Genomic DNA, 18,862 nt, shown 5'->3' with positions numbered 1-18,862 from the left:
ATATAGCATATCCATCTTCTCAATCCTCCCTCCAGCTTCTGCGGGATGTCCCACACTGTGAGGATGCAGATATGCAGGGGAAGGGTGCAAGAGGATCTCCAGGCACTGTTCCAGCTTCAAATGGCCAAGTGCTACCTTAAGCTGCTGGGTTGCATTTATCCATCAAGAACACTGGGGTGCTCTTTCCCCACCAAAACAAAGGTCTACACAGCAACAATAACAGAGATCCTAGAGCATGATGAACCTCAGCATGAGTTCCCAAAGGGCTGGCATCCTTGGTATCATAGCTGGAAGCAAAGTGGTGGGGAGGAGAAAGGATTTAGAGGTGGAGCATGTGGAGTGTCCTGATGTGGCTCCTAAAAAGGACTGTTGAGTCTCACTCCATACTCATCCTCCACCAAAATCTAGCTGTAAACAGGCATGTGGTGACCTGGGCAGGGATGTCCCACGTGAGGCCAACATCTTGTTTCTGTCCCACAGGGGCTGTAACTTACACTGTAACTCTGCACACCAACACCAGCCTACTGGTGCACCCTAGCTCATGAGGACACTAATTTTTCACTTTCAAGGTCCCATCCATATACTATAACCCCAGAATTCTGGATATGGTACAAACTCGGCAAAGACAGCTGCAGCCCATAAGGATGAGGAAATATAAGCATTGCCCATTAGAAATAAGAAAAATGTTCCAAGAAAAAGTTAAGGAAAAAGCAGCTTGTGCTACTCAGAAATGGAAAGGTTAATGGCATAGCAATCACCATACTAAGGGGAAGTGAGGGTTAGCTGTACTATTGTAACACATTTTTTGCATCTATAGCACATTTCTTTTGAAAACAGTTGCTTTCCTATCTTCCCAAGGCTTGTCAGGAGTCTTTCTACTAACTGATCCTTGGGCCATTGTCTCTATGATTATAAGGTGATGCAAAGAAAAGTACCATGAAGGCTGCTGAGACAGATTGACATGCACAAAGATTTATTTTCAGGGTCCATAGCTGATGGCAGACTGACTTAACCATAATGCTACTTTTAAAGGGCAAGGAGAAGAAAGTGAAAGAGAGAAAAGGAAAGGAAAAACTCTCATCAGCAGGAGAAGCAAGAAGAAGAGAAGCAATGAGGTCCCTAGACAAATAACCTCTCCCAGGCTCCTCTCCAGTGCAGCAAGGAGTCCCTAGGATGTTTTTCTCATAGTAACTGTATAGTTTTTATCAGAACCCACTCAAACTCCCCAGTAGATGTTCCTGCTCATGATGCACTTTATTATGCAGCTCTGTTTGCAGCACCCTTTCATCAGGGAGAGATGTTGCATGCTCTACCTCTAATTGCCCATTAAGTTCTGTACATCATATTATTAGGTAATGCTTATTGGCTATTGAAATGACTATTATCTATTAATAACATCTACTAAGCTGTTTTTCCCTAGTATAATGTTATAAACTCAAGGCTGCCAAACAAAACGAGGAAGAAAGCAGTTACCATCAGTGGCTATTGCTTCCCACAAGAAACCCCAGGAACCAGACATGGGAACATAGACATAGAGTCTGGGAATTGGCAGGTACGAGGCCATGAGGGTATCAGCAGTTTGGATGAGAGGATAAAAGCACTGCACCAGCAGCCTTAGTGGGTGTAAAAGGAAAGTCACAATGATGCCAGTGAAAGGTGGATTGCAGGATCACAAGTGAAAGGTGACAGAGCTGAAGATGAAGGGTCCTTGGCTACATATGTTAAGGCTTATATACCCATGAAAATGGTTTTGGGGGACCCTTCGACAGCAAAGGACCACAGTGAGGGTACTATACTTCATGTCTTCTGCCAGTCTATCTGCAGCCCATTCCACCTATGTGGCCATCATTGTAGTATCAAGAGAAAAAATTTCCTCATTTCTAGGCCAGAGGAGCTGTACACCCTTTGCAGACAGACAATAGTTTTCAGGGTGTTTGAGGTTCACTGGAAGCTTTTCTGATAGATTCAACAGGCTGAAGATTTGTGCATTTGCAAATCCACATACTGTGAGAAAGAGGATCTCATCCATCAGTTTTGTCTTGTTGGAGATGATACGATGTAGTAAGGAGTTCTCCTGGTAGATGTCATCCATCTGCTGCTTCACGCTTCCCAGTAGCTCATCATAGATTTGCAGGGTGTCCTCCACTCTGGCTACCTCTGCCAGGGCCTCATCAATGGAGTGCATCAGCTGTGTCACCTGATTCTCAGAGGAGATAATGGCCCTAAGGTTGGCCTGTAAAATGCAGAAAAAGAGAGCTCCAGCACCATACCGTGGTTTGATCACTGCCATCTCCCACAGGACTTTCACTGTTATATAAAACTGAGCCAAAGATCCTGACCATCACCCTTTCAAGTCAAATCAGAGCTCCTGTTATTGTAAAGCTGAAGAAGCTACTACAATTGCACGTGTTCTGCATTGCTACCTGCAAAAGATCAGTCTTATCTTGGCACTCAGCTAAACCCTACAGTGGCAAAGGTCTGCAAGTCAAGCACCAGGTCAAAACAAGACCCTTCCCTGAGAGTAAGATGTATTCTCAGAGGACTTCTGATTGACATGACAGAGAGGCTACTGCTGAGTCTCCAGGTGAATCCCGCTGTGAACAGAAAACAGTCTTTGTGGATTTGGAAAGGGTACCAGGTCCCACTGACTTCTGCACCCCCGCCTTTCTTTCTGTGCATTGGAGACGTACCATGAGGATACTGGATGGAGTCTCTGACCCTTAATTCTCACAACTGGTGAAGTCCTGTAAGGAATCTGGAGAGGGATCTAACATTTGTTTGTCAATCACAAGACATATGTAACAAATTTTTTTACCAACACCAGGGCCAGAGCCAAGCCAAAGATCATAAAAATGCTTGTCACAGCACACTAAACAGTCAACGCAAGTATTGAGACTGCTGCTAGCTTGTTGCTCAGCTGAGCTCTGGCAGTGAAATTAATAAACAGTTAAATCATGCATGAAACATACACATATACATGTCTCAAATAATAAAACTGAAGGTGCTATCTGCTGAGGGAGGTCTCAGACATTTGTTTTGACCTGTAGTAGAGATATAACTGCATGTTAATCACTGCTGACAGGCTCCACTAAAGACTTCCAAACGTTAATTGTATCATTTCAGAGCCTAAGTACCAAGCAGGATATCAAAGAAAGTAATCAATAGACATGGGCCTGGGAGGCTTGAAGCTTCCAGTCTGCTATTTTTCTTTCTGTTAACAAAGCTTTTAAACAAGTTTGTCTTTGCTGATATTTCCATTAGCTGATGACTTTTTAATTAAATGAAAGACAACACCAACAGAAGCATCTGTACTCTCAGTAAATCCCATGCTCAGCTCTCCGATGGAGAATGCTTGGAAGGAAAGTAAAGTCCTATCAACCCAAGTTAGGCCTCTTTTTCCAAGTGCTGCATCTTATGATGACAAAGACACAGTTCATCACTTCCAAAGGGAAAAAAAGAGGGCTTATTGACCAGACAATCTGCCTTTCTCTGAAACAGGCTCCTGCTTCCGTGGCAAGTAACCTCTGCTCACTGAGGTGGCTACCTGGTTATTTGCTATCATAACTGACATGATGATCTGGTGATTCGCAAGAATCGTTCATGACTGCCTGGCTAACGTGGCTTGGATCTAGCCCTGTGCTCTAAGTTAAGCATATATCTCCATCCCTTCAATCAGGATTTCTGCAGAATAGATGCTGGGGATCTATAATCCCTGTGATAACAAGTTTCTCTTCTTCAGACACCACCTGCATTGCTGCTCTGCTGGTAGCCCCTGATCTAAAGGTGGTACAAAGACAGTCTCACAAAAAAAGAGCTCCCACTGGCTCTTTAGTGCCATGCCTTGGGGAGGGCTGGCCCCAGGTGAGATGCTGTTGGAGCACGTGAGAGTTGCTCTGCAGCCCAGAACTGTGGATTACACTTTACCATGATAAATATGGTGCCATTTTAGGAAAGACATAGCTGAAAGCATGGAGAGAGGACTGGGGGGAGTGGCTTCAGCCTTAGGAAATGGCTTCAGCCTTAGAATGGCAGATTCACAAGACATCTGGAAAGGTCAGAGGAATTCTGTAGAAAAGAAAAGCCTGAAATCTAGCAAACATTTTGATCACTATAAAAGGGTACATACAGGTATTCTACAAGGAGTGCAGGACAGCAGGCAGAGTTTTCACTTGCCAACAGCATCAGCAGTCACGTTTGAAGTTGGACTTGCTTATCCATGCAGATATTTATTTCAAAAAGCAATAACAACATTAAGTAAATGTTCCTTTTGCTCAGAGCTCAACCAGCTCTTATAAAGGTCATCATGAAGGACCTGCCAGGGTGCAAACAGTTTCTGTTCCCATCCTGCTGCCTTCCAGCTTCATACCAGGGACTCTGGCCCACGACCACAAGTTCAGTCTGGGTCTCCATGTTTTGTTAGAGTGCTCCTAAATTATAGCCATAAACCTGCCACAAACCTGTCACTGCTATGCCTTCGGATTGTCTTATTAGGGCTTTACAGACCCACAGGGGGGTCTGCCTAGAGCAAAGTAGCACCGATGAAATTGGCAGGGCAACTGCTAGCAGAAAGGGCTCCCCGGAGAATTATGGCTCAGATAATGGTAATAACTCTCCTGCTGGATATGGTGCAAAGTTGCAGAAATCTGCGTGCGTTTCAGCGGGTGCTGGGAACCTGTAAGTTCATAGGAATACCAATGTAAAAATCAGTGCTCCAGGCCTCCCAGGTGCAAAGGCCATGCTTTTATTGACTCCGAAGCAAATAAGCACTTCCTTACTGTTTGCAAAATGTTTTGCAATCCCCAGAAGAGATCAGTTAGCAGAGGCTTATTAGTATTGTAAAAGAAGGCTAGGTGTTATCACTGTGATGTAGTGAAAAATATTTAAATATATGCAAGTCCTAGTCTAATGTATTAGCATTAATAACACTTAATATCCTAGATTAATCTTCAGAAATAGAAATGTCTCATTAATTAATTTGTATTAACTGTAAGTGACATTTGTTCATTAGAGAGCATTAAAACAATGTATTTGACAATACCTTTCATCTCAAAGAACTTAAAAGAGATTTATTATTTACCCCCATAGGGTATTTTACAATTTGGAAACCAAGCTGCAAAGTGCCTGTACGACTTGCTGAGAGCAAGAAGTAAGTCCATCTCAAAACAGATGCTATGAGTTTGGCTTTTCAGATTAGCTACTACATTTCCAAATGGATATAAAAGTACATTTTGGGGGTAGAGCAATACTGGCACTGAAAGAGGTACGATTTAGGGTTTATGATTTCTAGTACATTTTAGGGTATTTCCTCTTTAGGGTATTTATTTTTGCCCTTTGTTCTTTAGTGGTCTAACGATAAAATCCTAGAACCAGTTATACTAACATAACATAAGATCTCAAAGCAGCTTTGCTCCATCACTCAAAGAAGCAAGTTATCTTCCAGAAAAATGTAATAAACTATGGCAACTCCAATAAAGGTAAGAGCGCTCACTAGTCTGAAAATAATGTGTTCTCTCTCTTTCTCCATTGTCCCTTTCTGTTACAGTTTATCTTTTATTTTTTTTTAATCTTTTCCTGGTTCTGTTTCATTTTTCCTGTTTTCTTCCTCTCCAGCTGCTGACTTTCTCTCATCAGGGATCATCATTGCTGCTTTCCTCTCTTCGAAAGAGTTCCTGCCTGTCAGACCAGACTTTCTGCTCTTCATCATCCCCCACTTTTCACATGCACTTTCATCCCCTCCCTCCCTGCTCAGCAGGCTTTGTCCTTCCTACCCAGCTAATCTCTGTCCTGAGCTTCCCAAGGTAACTAATGTGCATAAGCTCAAGCAGAGCACAGATAAGACAAGAATTTCTGGTATATCTGTGGTAGCCCTCATTTCTTTTTCCTCATGGCAAAGTCAAAGACTGTACCCATTGCTTCCATGCATCCTGCTTGCTGAGGACTGCACTGGACCATATGCGCCATGAGCTGCAGACTTGGCCATGGGTTTGGCAGGAGCCCAGGGATGTGGAGCAGGACACAGGCAGCAGGGATCTGGCAGGAGCTGCCAGATGTGTCTGGCAGGCTAGCCCTCCCCAGGCGACACCCTGACCTGCGGGCTGGACTGCAGCTTTTCAGACAGGAAGGAGAACACACACAACATGGATACAGTCACCACATTTTCACCTAAAGGCAGTATCTGTGTATTATTTCCAGATGTGGTTAAGGTTGTTGGATTGCTCCAGCTCCTGCTGAACACTGACCTTGCTGGACGCGCAGTTGTAGATCCAACAGTAAGGACCAGGGGCAGTGCCCCAGGACAGCTTCCTTTTGCACTGGTGACTGCAGAATTGATGGGCCTAATTCATGCTGCCTGAGTGGGCTGCCTACACCTTCTTTGCAATCAGAATGAGATCTTAGAACTCCCCAATTTCATCTTCCTTATTCAGCAAACCCCAGAAAGCTCCTCGTCATTTTTCTCCACTCTTAGTCCTTATCCCATCTGTGTACAGCCCTCAGAAATTATAATTCTATACAGTTCCTCATCTCATGGATTCTACATCTTGGGCTTCCTCTGTTTAGACTCTTAAATGAGAAAAACTGCTGCTGAGCAAAAGTCTGTCTGTCTCTCTTCCTCTCTTTTCAGTAATGTATTACTTCTCTGTCACCTCTCATAACAAAGACTCTGATGTCCTCATGCACATGTTTGTGTACAGACTGGTGCTCATATCCTGCCCCACAGCTGGGTATGTGCCACTATTTTTGTTTTCCTTCTTTGCAAAAGTGACAGTAGTTTCATCTGCCTGAGATGTCCACAGCTGAGTCAGACAGTCTCTATATTCCCTCTGCAGTCATTGGGAAGAGGCCACTCAAGCTAGTGTCCAAGGACAGTTAAGCTCAGCAGAGAGAGACAGATTGGTATCTGGCTGCCAGGCTGCAGCATATGTTAGCCCCAGCTTATTACCTGGCTACCTCCTACAGAATGCACTCAGGTCTTCCTGAGCCCCCCCTAGACTTGTCTGGATGGCTGTGTCTGGGAAGTATGTCCCCAAAATCTCCCTGCTGGATATAACAAAAGCTCACCAATGTTGATCTGATAGCTTATAGCAATTTGCATTCATTTTCTGCAATACAGATGCTGAGATCAGGCTGAGATTCAGCATTTTCCTGCTGGGAGCTGCAGGCTACAGCAGACGTGCCTTTGAATCCTGAATGGCTTCTGCTGCAGGCTTGTGGGGTCCCTAAAAAGTTACTGGCTTAGCTCCCACAAGAGACAGGCAGCCCCAGTGCAGTACACACTGGAACAGAATTGACCCTCAAGTGAGTAGTGGTGTCCTCCGGACTGCAGTGTGATATGCCTTCTGAGCTGAAATTTTACACCACTAGGATGACGTTCTCTTGATCAGATGCTTAAACACAGGAGCTGCTGACAGCCAGTGACCAGTCTAGTTTCCCTTTAGGCCAGACAAATCTTTTCCTGTTGAATCATAGTCCTTGACCCCCTTACCTCATCCAGCACATGGAGATCATTGCTTAGCTGCTCTGCAAAGGCCACAGAATTGTTCACAATGGGCTCATACTCTTCCATCAGCTTCAACATGTCAGCTGCTTCCTTTGCGGTCATCTCCTGGTATGCGCTGAGCTCTTCCTGACTTTCAGTCTCTGCAGTGTCCTTCCTGTCTTCTTGATGCCTTTGTCTCCCTGCATGGATGGGGAAGAGACAGAGGTGACCACAGACTTCTAGTTATGACTTTTTTATTAGTCCTGCAGTCCCAGTCTCATCAAGTTCTGGTTGGGTCACAAGTGATGTGAGTCCAGTGGTCTCAGTCTGCTGATCAGTTAGAAAAAAATCATGGCGTGCAGTAAGCAAGGCAAAGATGTGGACGGAAAAAAGGGTTAGCTTTGTAAGAGGCACAAAATGGATGTTTAATTTGAGTTCTGGCTATGCTTTCATTTGTGGACCTCTCAGGGGGTGTATGCAGGGACACATTTGCATGTTTGCCAAACAAAGCTGATACAAATTTCAGAGACAATCAATCAAATCCAATTCCAGTCAAATATACTGACAGGACAGAGGGATATAGTGATGATGTAAAAAAGCCCACTCCAAGTGAAAGTGATAAGGAAATGTAATTACCTTCTACTGTACAGGATGGGACATTCACAAATGTGATACGACTGGAGAGAAATCGGTGATTCAGCTTCCACAAGCATCTGATAAAGGCTTTCTTCTCATCAAAGCTGCTGGCAGTCCACTTGTAAACCTTATCAAACTGCAGATCAAAATCCAGACTTGCCTAGATGTCAACAGTTAATTACTTCAGCAATTAGAAGGCACTTGCCACACTGCATAGACTTAATAGGTTTGCAGCCCGTTTTAATGGCAGCCACTAAATATTGTGAAAACAACTTGGGCATCAGGAGGAAATGTACCTGTATGTTGAGGGAGGTGGAAGGGGGTGAGCAACACCCTGAAGTTACAGTTTCAAGCTTTGGGGTTTTCAGTGGCCCTGGGAGGACACATTGCAAATGGAGACTGGCACAGCGTTTAGCTGTTACAGGAGAGTCAGCTGTCTGCATAGCTCGATGATGCTCTGACCCCTTCAGCTACAGAGACAATCCTGACACCTCCTAGAGGCTACCTGGTACAGAGGCTGGCCCACACGTGTTAGGACGATGCCTACAGGGAGATCAGGTGCTGGAAGAAAGGCTAGCATTTCTGGTCAGATCTAGTCAGGCCTAGATCTGCTGGAGGCAAAAATGAGATATTGTCCTTAGTGTCCCCAGCAACACCAGATATGACAGACACTAGCTGCATTATGCTCAGTGTAATTGAAGGCAAATGTTTGATCTGATTTCTTTCAAATAAAGGATTCGCTGACATGTTTTGTACTTCCAACTGACTGCAGATGATTTCTCTAGTTAACAGCAGTTAACTGTATTCTTGTGTTTCTTTCTTGCAGATAAAGTCCTCTTTCCCTGGACTCAGGGTATCTCAGGGTAACTGAATAGGATTTGAGAGTTGTGTTCACGGCACTTTGCACACAATGATAGGGATGATAAAAGCACTGACAATAAAAGGATGCACATAAATTTTGACACTAGAAGTGGGCAATAGAACACCCATAGTGTGTCAGACCAAGCATTCAACCAGTCCCAATATCCTGTTCCAGTATGCTGGATTCTTTTCAGATTATATAAATCTCTCACCTTTTACAGCAGGTTTTGGTGAATGAACACTGATGTATTTTGACAGTGGCAGATGCTTGGGAGAAATGCTTTCAAAGGCCGAGTCCACAGTTATATTGCCCTCACGATTCCCTGCCAGCTTCCAGCAGCCTGTGACCTAGCAGCTTGCTGAGCCAGAGGTTGTATCTATAGCATTCTGTTCAACAACCCTTGAAGGGCCTACTGTCCCTGATTTCATCTAATGGTTTTTTGAACTCATACATAGTGTTGGCATCTACAGCATCTTGTGGCAATAAGCTCTGCAGTTTAATGATGTGCTGAATGAGAAAACTCAAAGTATTTGGAGTTAAGCATGCAGAGTAAACCCAAGACACACCTTGTCTGCCTCTGCAGAAATTCCCTTCTACAATCCTCATCCAACCTGGAATTTCAAACTTTTCTTCACCAAAGAATTGAGAACATCCAGAGAAAAATCAGAAACCGTTCTCCACGAGCTCTGTCCTGACATGTGTGCTTCACACAACATCTCTCAGTGGTACCATTTCTACCAGCAGAAGGGCAGTTTTGTAGGAAAGTGTTTTCTCTCTATAGTGGCAGAGTTACTCTGGAGGCATTTGTCTGGCATGGGCCTCACTGAAGAAAAGGCAGGAGAGGAAAAAGCAAGCCAGTCCCTCAAAATACCCTCTTTCAGTCAGTGAAGTTGCTACAATGGAAATTGCCCCATTCTCTGTGCTGCAGCAGCTGCACCCCAGCTCTGGCTTCTCCAGAAGGTCACCTAAAAGAACAGGAGCATGGCCTGCAAAAAGAGTGCCCTTGGTATTTCCCTACACTGTTTTACGTTTACATTTACATTTTTGTGTGTTGATATCTATGTATCTATGCCCAAAGGATATGGCCCCATGCAAGCAAACCCCAGCCATGGGAGACCTAGGATTTGCCACTAACTGGTGTGTGCATGGAGAGAATAAGGGAGGTTGCTGAAGAAGGAACATCCCACAGAAAGAAATGCCTTCTCACACCACCTCATTTGCAATGCGACATGGCCTGATCTCTTCCTCTGAAGAACTTAGAAGCAGCACTTCTTATTACTGTTGATACTAATCATAACAACAGACACAGACTTTATGAGGATTTGTGCAGTCCTACAATGCTTTGAGGCTTACTTTCTAAACACCTTAAAGCAATACATCTCTCTCCCACACTGCTTTGCAGGCTTGGTAGCAGCCCCTGGAACAGCATGGAGCTGTGATGTCTGGGGGAGGAATTTATAGTGAGTGTGGTTTATAGCATGCCTTATGAGGAGCTATTAAAGCAGGGAGGCATCTATTAATTGCTTCATAAATATTAATACTGTTTTAGTCATGGGAGCTGCAGCTTTAAATAGTTCTTGACTTGCAGCATCAGGCCTTTGATGGTCCCAGGGGACAGAGAGCTCCCGGTACATCAAAGCAGGCCTGATGACCGAGCCCTTGATGTACGCGTATTGAATATTGACCCATAAACTGGCATTTTGCTGTAGTCCTTACTGTCTGCGTTACAGCAGTGGAGGGCCCTTATTTCATTAATGGACCTGTCAAGTCATGCAAGTGGGAGGGACTATGCTAACTTGGGGAGTTTGCTTTGCACTGGAGTTTCTGTTCTGGGGCCCTGAGAGATGTCAACACATCCTGGCTGTAGCCTACAGCTCCAGCCTCTCCTCCACCTGAGGATCTTGTGCAGTAGCTGCAGCTGGAGAGTAGATCTCATTTGAGGAATAACAGGGACCATTCTGATTGTCTGTATTCAAGAAAGATGAATTTAGCCTGGAAGAAGCAAAGAAGAGGGTTCCTGTCTTGATGAAGGAAACAGAGAAGTTAACGCAGACAAGGAGACTAAGAGGTTGGTCTGCCTAGCCTACCAGAACGAAGGTTAATAGAGGAGGTGATTGCAATCTAAAAATACATCTGCAAGGGAGAAGGGTTTTCTAATCTAAAGGACAACCCTGGCACAAGAACAAATAAGGATGATGTAGCTAGGAATACAGGCTGGAAGTCATAGGAAGGCTTTAGCCATCAGGACATCAAAATTATTCATTTACCTCCTAGTAGGAGGGGTTTCAAAAATATAAAACACTTTAAGATAAAATACGATCACTTTATGTTATTAAGCTTGCAAATAAGGGGGAGAGGACTGAAAGACCTGGAGATATCTGTTGTAAATCTCTCAGGAGCCCAGGTAGTTTAAAAGACTTGATGGAGCCAGACTCATCTCCTGAAAGAAAGCTCAGGCAGGATTAGAGTATCTATTTCTTTGTGCATGGAAAGACATAAGACAATGGAGTATCAGTTTAGTTCTACCTGTAGCATCTGCCCTGCAAACCTGCAATAGTGATTTTCCTTTCAAGCATGCTGTGCGGATGTACTTTATTTGTCCTGGATGTAGAGCTGAAACGCTATTCTTTTACTCATTTATTTCTATGCTTGTGAAGCCCCAGGCACTTTGCCAAAGCCCCAGAACATTCACACTAATAAAAAAAACTAATTATAACAACTTTAACGACACTCTGCCAGCCCCAGCAGGAGAAAGAGGATATCTTGTCCATGCTTTCTTTCCCAAACAACTTAATGTCATCCTAAAAGTGCAAACTCATAGCACTCCCTCACTCCATCTCTCTATAATCCTTCTTTCACTAAATGCTTTCATTTAATTTTTAAATACCCTATGCAAATATCTCTCAGGAAGCTTTGTCAACATGGATCGACAGATGGGCCTAACAATGTGCTCTGCAAATGCTGGAGACCTGACAAGAACAGTGCTGTACACAGCCCATCTCTCCAGTCTCTAAATGAGGGTTGCTGCAAAGAGCTTTGGAAGATCCCTGCCTGAGACAGCTGCCCCTGAAGATAAGGAGAGTCTTCCCATTGATTTTAATGGAAGCTATGTCAACACAACAGTCACCCACTCACTGATCTCCCTACTCTGGCATCCGGCCAGTATGACATTTCCTAACCTAGAGAAAAACAGGGATGAATCGGGAGAGAGGAAATCATTCCACCCTTTTTTGGCACATATCTCTCCCTGGAGCAAATGAGTGAAACGAGCACTGCAGTAGGATTGAGGAACTGTCCAGGGATGGAGATACCTCTGTTCCTGATGGTTTGGGAAGCAGCTCTGAGGAAAAGCAGAGGGCTTTTAAATTTTTCTTTGGTGAATATTTCCTCAAGATTAGCGTCATTCAGTCTAGTTCATTATTAGATTAAACATGAGACCCTCTTGGCCCTCTTCCCTCCATCCAAACACATGGGCTGACCTCCAGGGGACTTGGGTACCCAGAACCCCTTATGGATCTGGGCCTGTGTCTCTCTAGCTTCATATTCTTTTCTCCTTCCCACCATGACCAGTTCTGCCCCTGATGCAAAAGATAAATCCTACCTGATTGAGAGTCTTGCCATCTACCAGCTTCAGCTCTGCTAAAGTCCATCTGTTGGCTATCTTGTATTGTTCTCCTCGGTCTACCTTGACCTTCTCTAGAAACGGCTTCACTGGCCTAAAGGCATCCACTGAGGATGAGGATAGAAAAACAAAAAAAAAAACAAGAGCATGGTATTGTTGTTAGCCCACTACACAGCTGTTCACTGTGATTGGACAGGTACAGACAGACACATGGACACTGATTTTTCATTGAGACTGCCAGATGGGCAAAGGGCACTGTATTGAGAGATGATACGAGAATTCTGCTACTTTTCTATTTGTTGAATATTTCCATATGGGAAGTGGTCTCTAGGGTCTAATACAGAGTACACTGCAGTCAGTGGAGGGATTCCCGATAATTCCAATGAGTTTTACATTATGCCATTGTGCCATGTGCAAGGCATATATTTCAGCAAGGTCCAAATGTAACTAGAAAAGAGAGTCCTAGCAATAGAATTTATGATAGTTGCATACCACATTCTCTGCATTGTCACTGCATTGCTTGACTGATACCCACACTTACGGATTTATACCATCAATGAAGCCTGCCCTCCTGGTAGAGCTGACTGGTAAAAATTCAATAACGGTGTCAATGAGCTCACAGTCACCTCTTGGTTCATCCGGGAAGGATTCCCTGCACCTAATTCTGCTTATTATGATTTAGATATCCTTTCTGAACTAGATGGCTTTAATGGAGAGACATGAGCAATTCCAGAGGTGATTCATATATTTTAGATGCTGCTCATACTGTAGTTGTATCACCCCTTAGAGAGACTCCTCCTGTCCTTCATTGACTACAGAGGGAGTTAAGTCACTTAGGTCAAACGCTATGGCTAAGATTATTTGAAATTAATCTTACAGTAGGTGACTATACTGTCCAGAATTTCATTGGCAGGAAAGCATCTCCCCTATAAGTTAGTCAAAAAAAGCTACACCAAGAACTTCTCACGTACTGCAGCATTATGAAGAAACTACAAATATATAGACCAAAGGAGATGTAAAATTTCCCAGAGCACTTTGGATCCTGATCAAATAGCTATATATTTCCGAGACATTTGTGTCCTTTTGAAACTTCCAGCAAAACTATGTAGAAAGAGAATGAAGCTGTAATTTTGTATTATGTTAGAAGAGGTTTGTTCCTGACCTCTAAAGACAGATTTAATACAAATGTAAATGAAAATAATCTTTCAATAGAGGAGGGGGCTCTCCTACAGATTCTAACTCTCTCTAGGTAGGTAAAGGTCATAATGTGTCCAAAAGGAAGCTTGTGCTTCTGTTACCAGTTCTTGATGTACTATACTGATACGACACAAGCTTCTGTCTTTGGATTCAGATTTCCTTAATTAAATCTTAAAATACAGCATTCCAAATAGAAGTCAAACATCTTCTCCAAGATTAGGAAAAGACTCATCAGAGATCAAAGTCTCTGAATATAGCTGCAAGAAGCATCTATGGATGCTTCTGCAACTCAACCTGTCTCCCAGCCATCCCCAGGTTACTTACCCACTACACAGAGAATAGACATCTTTTTCTTCTTCCCCGTCTTCCAGACATGAACTGTTTCCAGCAGCTTTTTGTTCTGAGGGTTGAACACATCTTTTTCCAGTGAGGTCCAAAGAGAAGTCATGGCGATGTATGCATGCAACAGCAAGTTAGAGTTATGTGCCTCACACTGATGCTTGCCAGTCACCACACACTGTGCAGCAGCTCCTGAGAAACAGAAACTTGCTGGAGAACTGATTCACACGTAAGTTCATGGCACATTGGTAAAACATATTACTGCCACCCCCATCCTGTCTTACAGCCGACATGAGTGTTAAGCAATTCTCACAGACTTGAGACTAAAGAGCCTGGTCAGAATTCCTGCCTAATGCAAGCAGGACACTCATAGAATCACAGAATCAGTAAGGTTGGAAGGGACCTCTGGAGATCATCTAGTCCAACCTCCCTGCTCAAGCACGGTCACCTAGGGCATGTTAGACAGGGTTGCATCCAGGTGGGCTTTGAATATCTCCAAAGAGGAGACTCCACAACCTCTCTGGGCAGCCTGTTCCAGCGCTCTGTCACTCTCACAGGGAAAAAATTCCCCCTCACGGTCAGGCAGAACTTCCTGTGGTTCAGTTTCTGCCCATTGCCTCTTGTCCTGCCACACGGGACAACTGAAAAGAGTTTGTCCCCGTCCCCTTGACACCCTCCCTTCAGGTACTTAAAACACATTGATAAGATCCCCCCTCAGTCTTCTCTTCCCCAGGCTAAACAGGCCCAGCTCTCGCAGCCATTCCTCTTAGGGCAGGTGCTCCAGCCCTCTGATCATCTTCATAGCCCTACACTGGACTCTCTCCAGTAGCTCCATGTCTCTCTCGTCCTGGGGAGCCCAGAACTGGACACAGTACTTGAGATGAGGCCTCCCCAGGGCTCAGTAGAGAGGCAGGATCACCTTCCTCGATCTGCTGGCAACACTCTTCCCAATGCACCCCAGGAGACCATTGGCCTTCCTGGCCACAGGGGTATATTGCTGGCTCATGGTCAACTTGTCATCCACCAGCACTCCCAAGTCTTTCTCTGCAGAGCTGCTCTCCAGCAGGTCAGCCCCCAGCTTGTACTGGTGCCTGGGGTTATTTTTCCCTAGGTGCAGGACTCTGCATTTACCCTTGTTGAACCTCAGGAGGTTCCTCTCCGCCCAACTCTCCAGCCTGTCCAGGTCTCTCTGAATGGCAGAACAGCCCTCAGGTGTATCAGCCACTCCTCCCAGCTTGGTATCATCAGCAAACTTGCTGAGGAGGCCCTCTGTCCTGTGCAAACAGCCCAGAAGGCCTGAAGTAAGACTGAAACTGTATCACAGTTCAAATCACCACTTGGAGATCCTGGAGAATTTTCCATTCAGTTAACTCTGAAGGAAATGACCTCAAAGTTCAGCTTGCTGAAGAGACATGGCTCCTGTTCAAGATACAGGGTCCATATTTTAGCATGCTCCAAACCCTTGCCTGACATGTCAATTCACTGACAAAAGTGAATCTTTTCTCACAGAAGGCATCTGTTATGTGACTGGCAGTGGCATTTATGTGACTGTATATCAGCAATGAAGATATTCGGACCAGTGCAGTTACATTGCTATCAAATGTGAGCAGGAAGGAGGTCAGTTGAATCCTAACATGTATGCCAGGCCTGGCTGCTCCTGGGCATGGCTGTGAGTGATGGAGGAAGGCTGAATTAGTCTGTTTGGGAATAGCTGCACAGTATAGTGGGACTTGGAGACACCAACATTTCCAACGACTGAAAACAATATCAAAACTGGTGATAGAAAAAGACTTTTTAAAAAATTAAGCTGAAAAGCTCTAGAGCAAACATCAGCTATTATCTTTAATGAACGTTACATTAGAAAGTTGACATATATTCTTATTTCTTTAAAAAGAGAGCTGCTTTTTCCAAAGGGGAAAAAAAGTTTTAATCAGAATATTTGTTTCCAACTCAGTAAAGTACTTTGAGAAACAGGATCAGGTCCATTGGCAGGCCAAACAGATTATCAGCTACAAGCAAGTCATTATGTGATTATTTTTGTTGGCACACATCATACCAGCATTTACAGCTTAAGTAATCACCCTACTGAGTGAAATAGCACAACGCTCAAACAAAGGTGGTGTGCCCTGCAATCAGCACATGCTGGGCATACCATGACCAAGTAAGTCAGTACAGCAGGGAAGGCTGGAGCTGGGCTACAGAAAATAGGCACAGAAGCACTGGTTTGGGAGCATGGCTGTGGGGTGTCCTGCATCTTAGAGGACTCCAGGGGCTCTAACTCAGCAGAAATGCACAGTAACCCTCAGAGGTCAAATCAGCTTGCCAGCCCAGCTGCCTGCAGCTTGAATTGAGCTAAGCAACCTTCTCTGCTTTTCAAGCAGCTCAGGCATATCTCTTCCACCCAAACATGGGAAAAAAACTTCTTTACTGTGAGGGTAACAGAGTGCTGGAACAGGTTGCCCAGAGAAGTTGTAGAGTCTCCTTCCTCTGGGATTTTCAAAAGCTGTCTGGGCAAAATCCTTGGAAACATGCTCTAGGTGACCTTGCTTGAACAGAAGTGTTGGAGTAGTTGATCTCCACATGTCCCTTCCAACCTCAACTATTCTGTGGATCTGTAACTCTGTGACACAACACTCACCAAACAGTGGGTGGTGCTGGACCCAGAGCTTTGCAAGAGCGAAAGCAGAGCCCTGATTATTCCAGATGAGCCTCACCAGGCCTTCCTGCCTGGATGACCCTGGCTCAGATAGGCTCACAAGGTTGCAGAGGCAGCCTGGGCACGGAGGGAAAGGCAGCAAGTGCTTCTGCCTAGGGCTACTTTCACTGCCTCAGCCACGTGCCTAGCAAGGGACGTTGTACTGCCTCTCCCATGCAAAGACTGTAGTCTATGCAGAGTGTGAAACTGGAAAGCCAACAGACAGTTGTGGAAAGCGCACAGAGCCAGAACTGAGGAGATGCCTCCCAAGTTTGACCCACTTTCTGATTCATTAGCAAATTAATATTATGAGCAGGCAGCTCCTAAATTCTCAGGGAAAGCCCTGTTCTCTTGCTCTTTTAAGTTGCTCTGTGGCCAAACTAATCAGCTAATAAATATGAAATTAGAAGGAAGTAATACAGAAGCAATGAGAAGCCCAGGTATAGCTTCAGTCATGGAGTTGGAGCTACTCCTCCAGACTGCCATGTTTGTATTCACTTCCTGTGTGTTATTAGCAAGTATTTGCTAATAACAGGTGTGTGCATGCATGCAAAAGTTCTCCCTAGTTAAAAGTGCAAAGTTGTTGGTTTTTCAGTCTAAGAAGAGGAAAAACAACTTCTCCCACTCACGTTGCTTATGTAGCTCAACTTATTTCTCAACAGACCAAGAATGGCTATGATATACATGACTAAAAACCACCTGAGGAAATCACAATGTCCAGCTTTAAACCACTGCAGGACCTCAAGACATTTTGCAAGAGAAGATTAACATTATGGCCATTTTACAGACGAGGAAACTAAGGTATGGTAAGGAAGCGATTGAATCAAGAGGATTTGTCCAGCTGAACAAAGTACTACAGACGCAGTCTCAGATACAGGGCCTCCAAGTCCAGCCCACAGAGGGCAAGAAAGATGGCCAATTACAACCTCCCAAATGTTCAGGCAAACTCTTCTCCATTCCAAGCTGGAACAAAATGACTTGATTCAGTCTGATATATTAAAATGTTCTGATTTCGGTCAGCCCAACACAAGAAGGAAATAGTTTTTCCAGATCAACTTATCAGAAGCAACGTTTTCAGTCAATCAGTGCATTGATTGTTCACAAACTGCATTTTTTTAATCCAAAATATTCTCAATGGAAAGTTCCCACACATCTTCCTAATCAGACGCAAGATTCCTGGACCTGTATTTTCACTGGAAATCAAACTCAACACTAGCAGGGAGGAGACATCAGTTAATGCCTATATAAACACTCAGCAACAACCAGTAGTTATATCATGGTCTTTGATCTAAGTGGTGAATGAATAAGCAAAGTGGCTACGACTGAATAGTTGCGTTTAATGCAAATATTTTAATAAGCATTAATAAGAATAAATAAAAATATATACAAGAGGAAAACAGTGAGTTTAAGAACACTGACTTTGAAAGTCTTCTATGAGAAATTTACTGTTACCCAACATGGTTGCTTTGCAAACAACTGAAACGAAACCTTCCAAAATTGTCTTCATTAGACAGCAATGGAGCTTTCAGCACAGCCATATAGTTGAGAAAGTTGAAATCACATCCATAATCATTTAAACTGTTTTCCCTCCATATAAAAGAGAAAGAAATTTGCTGCTAAAATGGTTCTGTTACCACAGCATCTCTTTGAATGCAGTCCCTCACTAGGTTATCTTGGTTTCTCCGTTGCTGCCAGCTTTTCAGTCTCTCTGATCACATTCACCTACAGCAGTAGACAGGATGGCAGGCTTGAGATCAGACTATCTACACCCGCTATTGCTTTTGAACTCACTAATACATTTATAACAGCACTTGAACAACAACTGAAGGAAAATGATTGAAAGCCAAAGTAATAGAGGGCTCACTGGTCCCTGATAAGTTAATGAAGAAAGCACAATACTTTCCATGAATGTAATTGAAAAGCTGTCTGTATCAGAGCCAGTTAACCCCTTGTTTTCTAAAGAGAATCTGTAAGATATAAAGACCTTAGTGAAACATTGTTGCAGTTTTTGCAGACCTTCACATCATCCATCCA

At 44.0% G+C, this 18,862-nt stretch overlaps 1 protein-coding gene across 1 annotated transcript in view; it reads right to left on the bottom strand.

The window, feature by feature from the left end:
• Nucleotides 1-14,242, bottom strand: part of LOC134145253 (exocyst complex component 1-like) — a 37,908-nt gene extending 23,666 nt beyond the window's left edge. The window contains exons 1-5 of the mRNA XM_062584604.1: nucleotides 14,119-14,242; nucleotides 12,577-12,704; nucleotides 8,114-8,273; nucleotides 7,484-7,677; nucleotides 2,006-2,233 (exon numbers count right to left, since the gene is read on the bottom strand). Coding sequence (XP_062440588.1) covers nucleotides 2,006-2,233; nucleotides 7,484-7,677; nucleotides 8,114-8,273; nucleotides 12,577-12,704; nucleotides 14,119-14,242 — 834 coding nt within the window. The remainder of the gene's footprint in view (nucleotides 1-2,005; nucleotides 2,234-7,483; nucleotides 7,678-8,113; nucleotides 8,274-12,576; nucleotides 12,705-14,118) is intronic.
• Between the last annotated feature and the right edge of the window lie 4,620 nt (nucleotides 14,243-18,862).

This window comes from Rhea pennata, chromosome 11 (genome assembly GCF_028389875.1).
Source record: "Rhea pennata isolate bPtePen1 chromosome 11, bPtePen1.pri, whole genome shotgun sequence".
NCBI lineage: Eukaryota > Metazoa > Chordata > Aves > Rheiformes > Rheidae > Rhea > Rhea pennata.
This window is presented reverse-complemented; position numbering and strand designations above follow the sequence as displayed.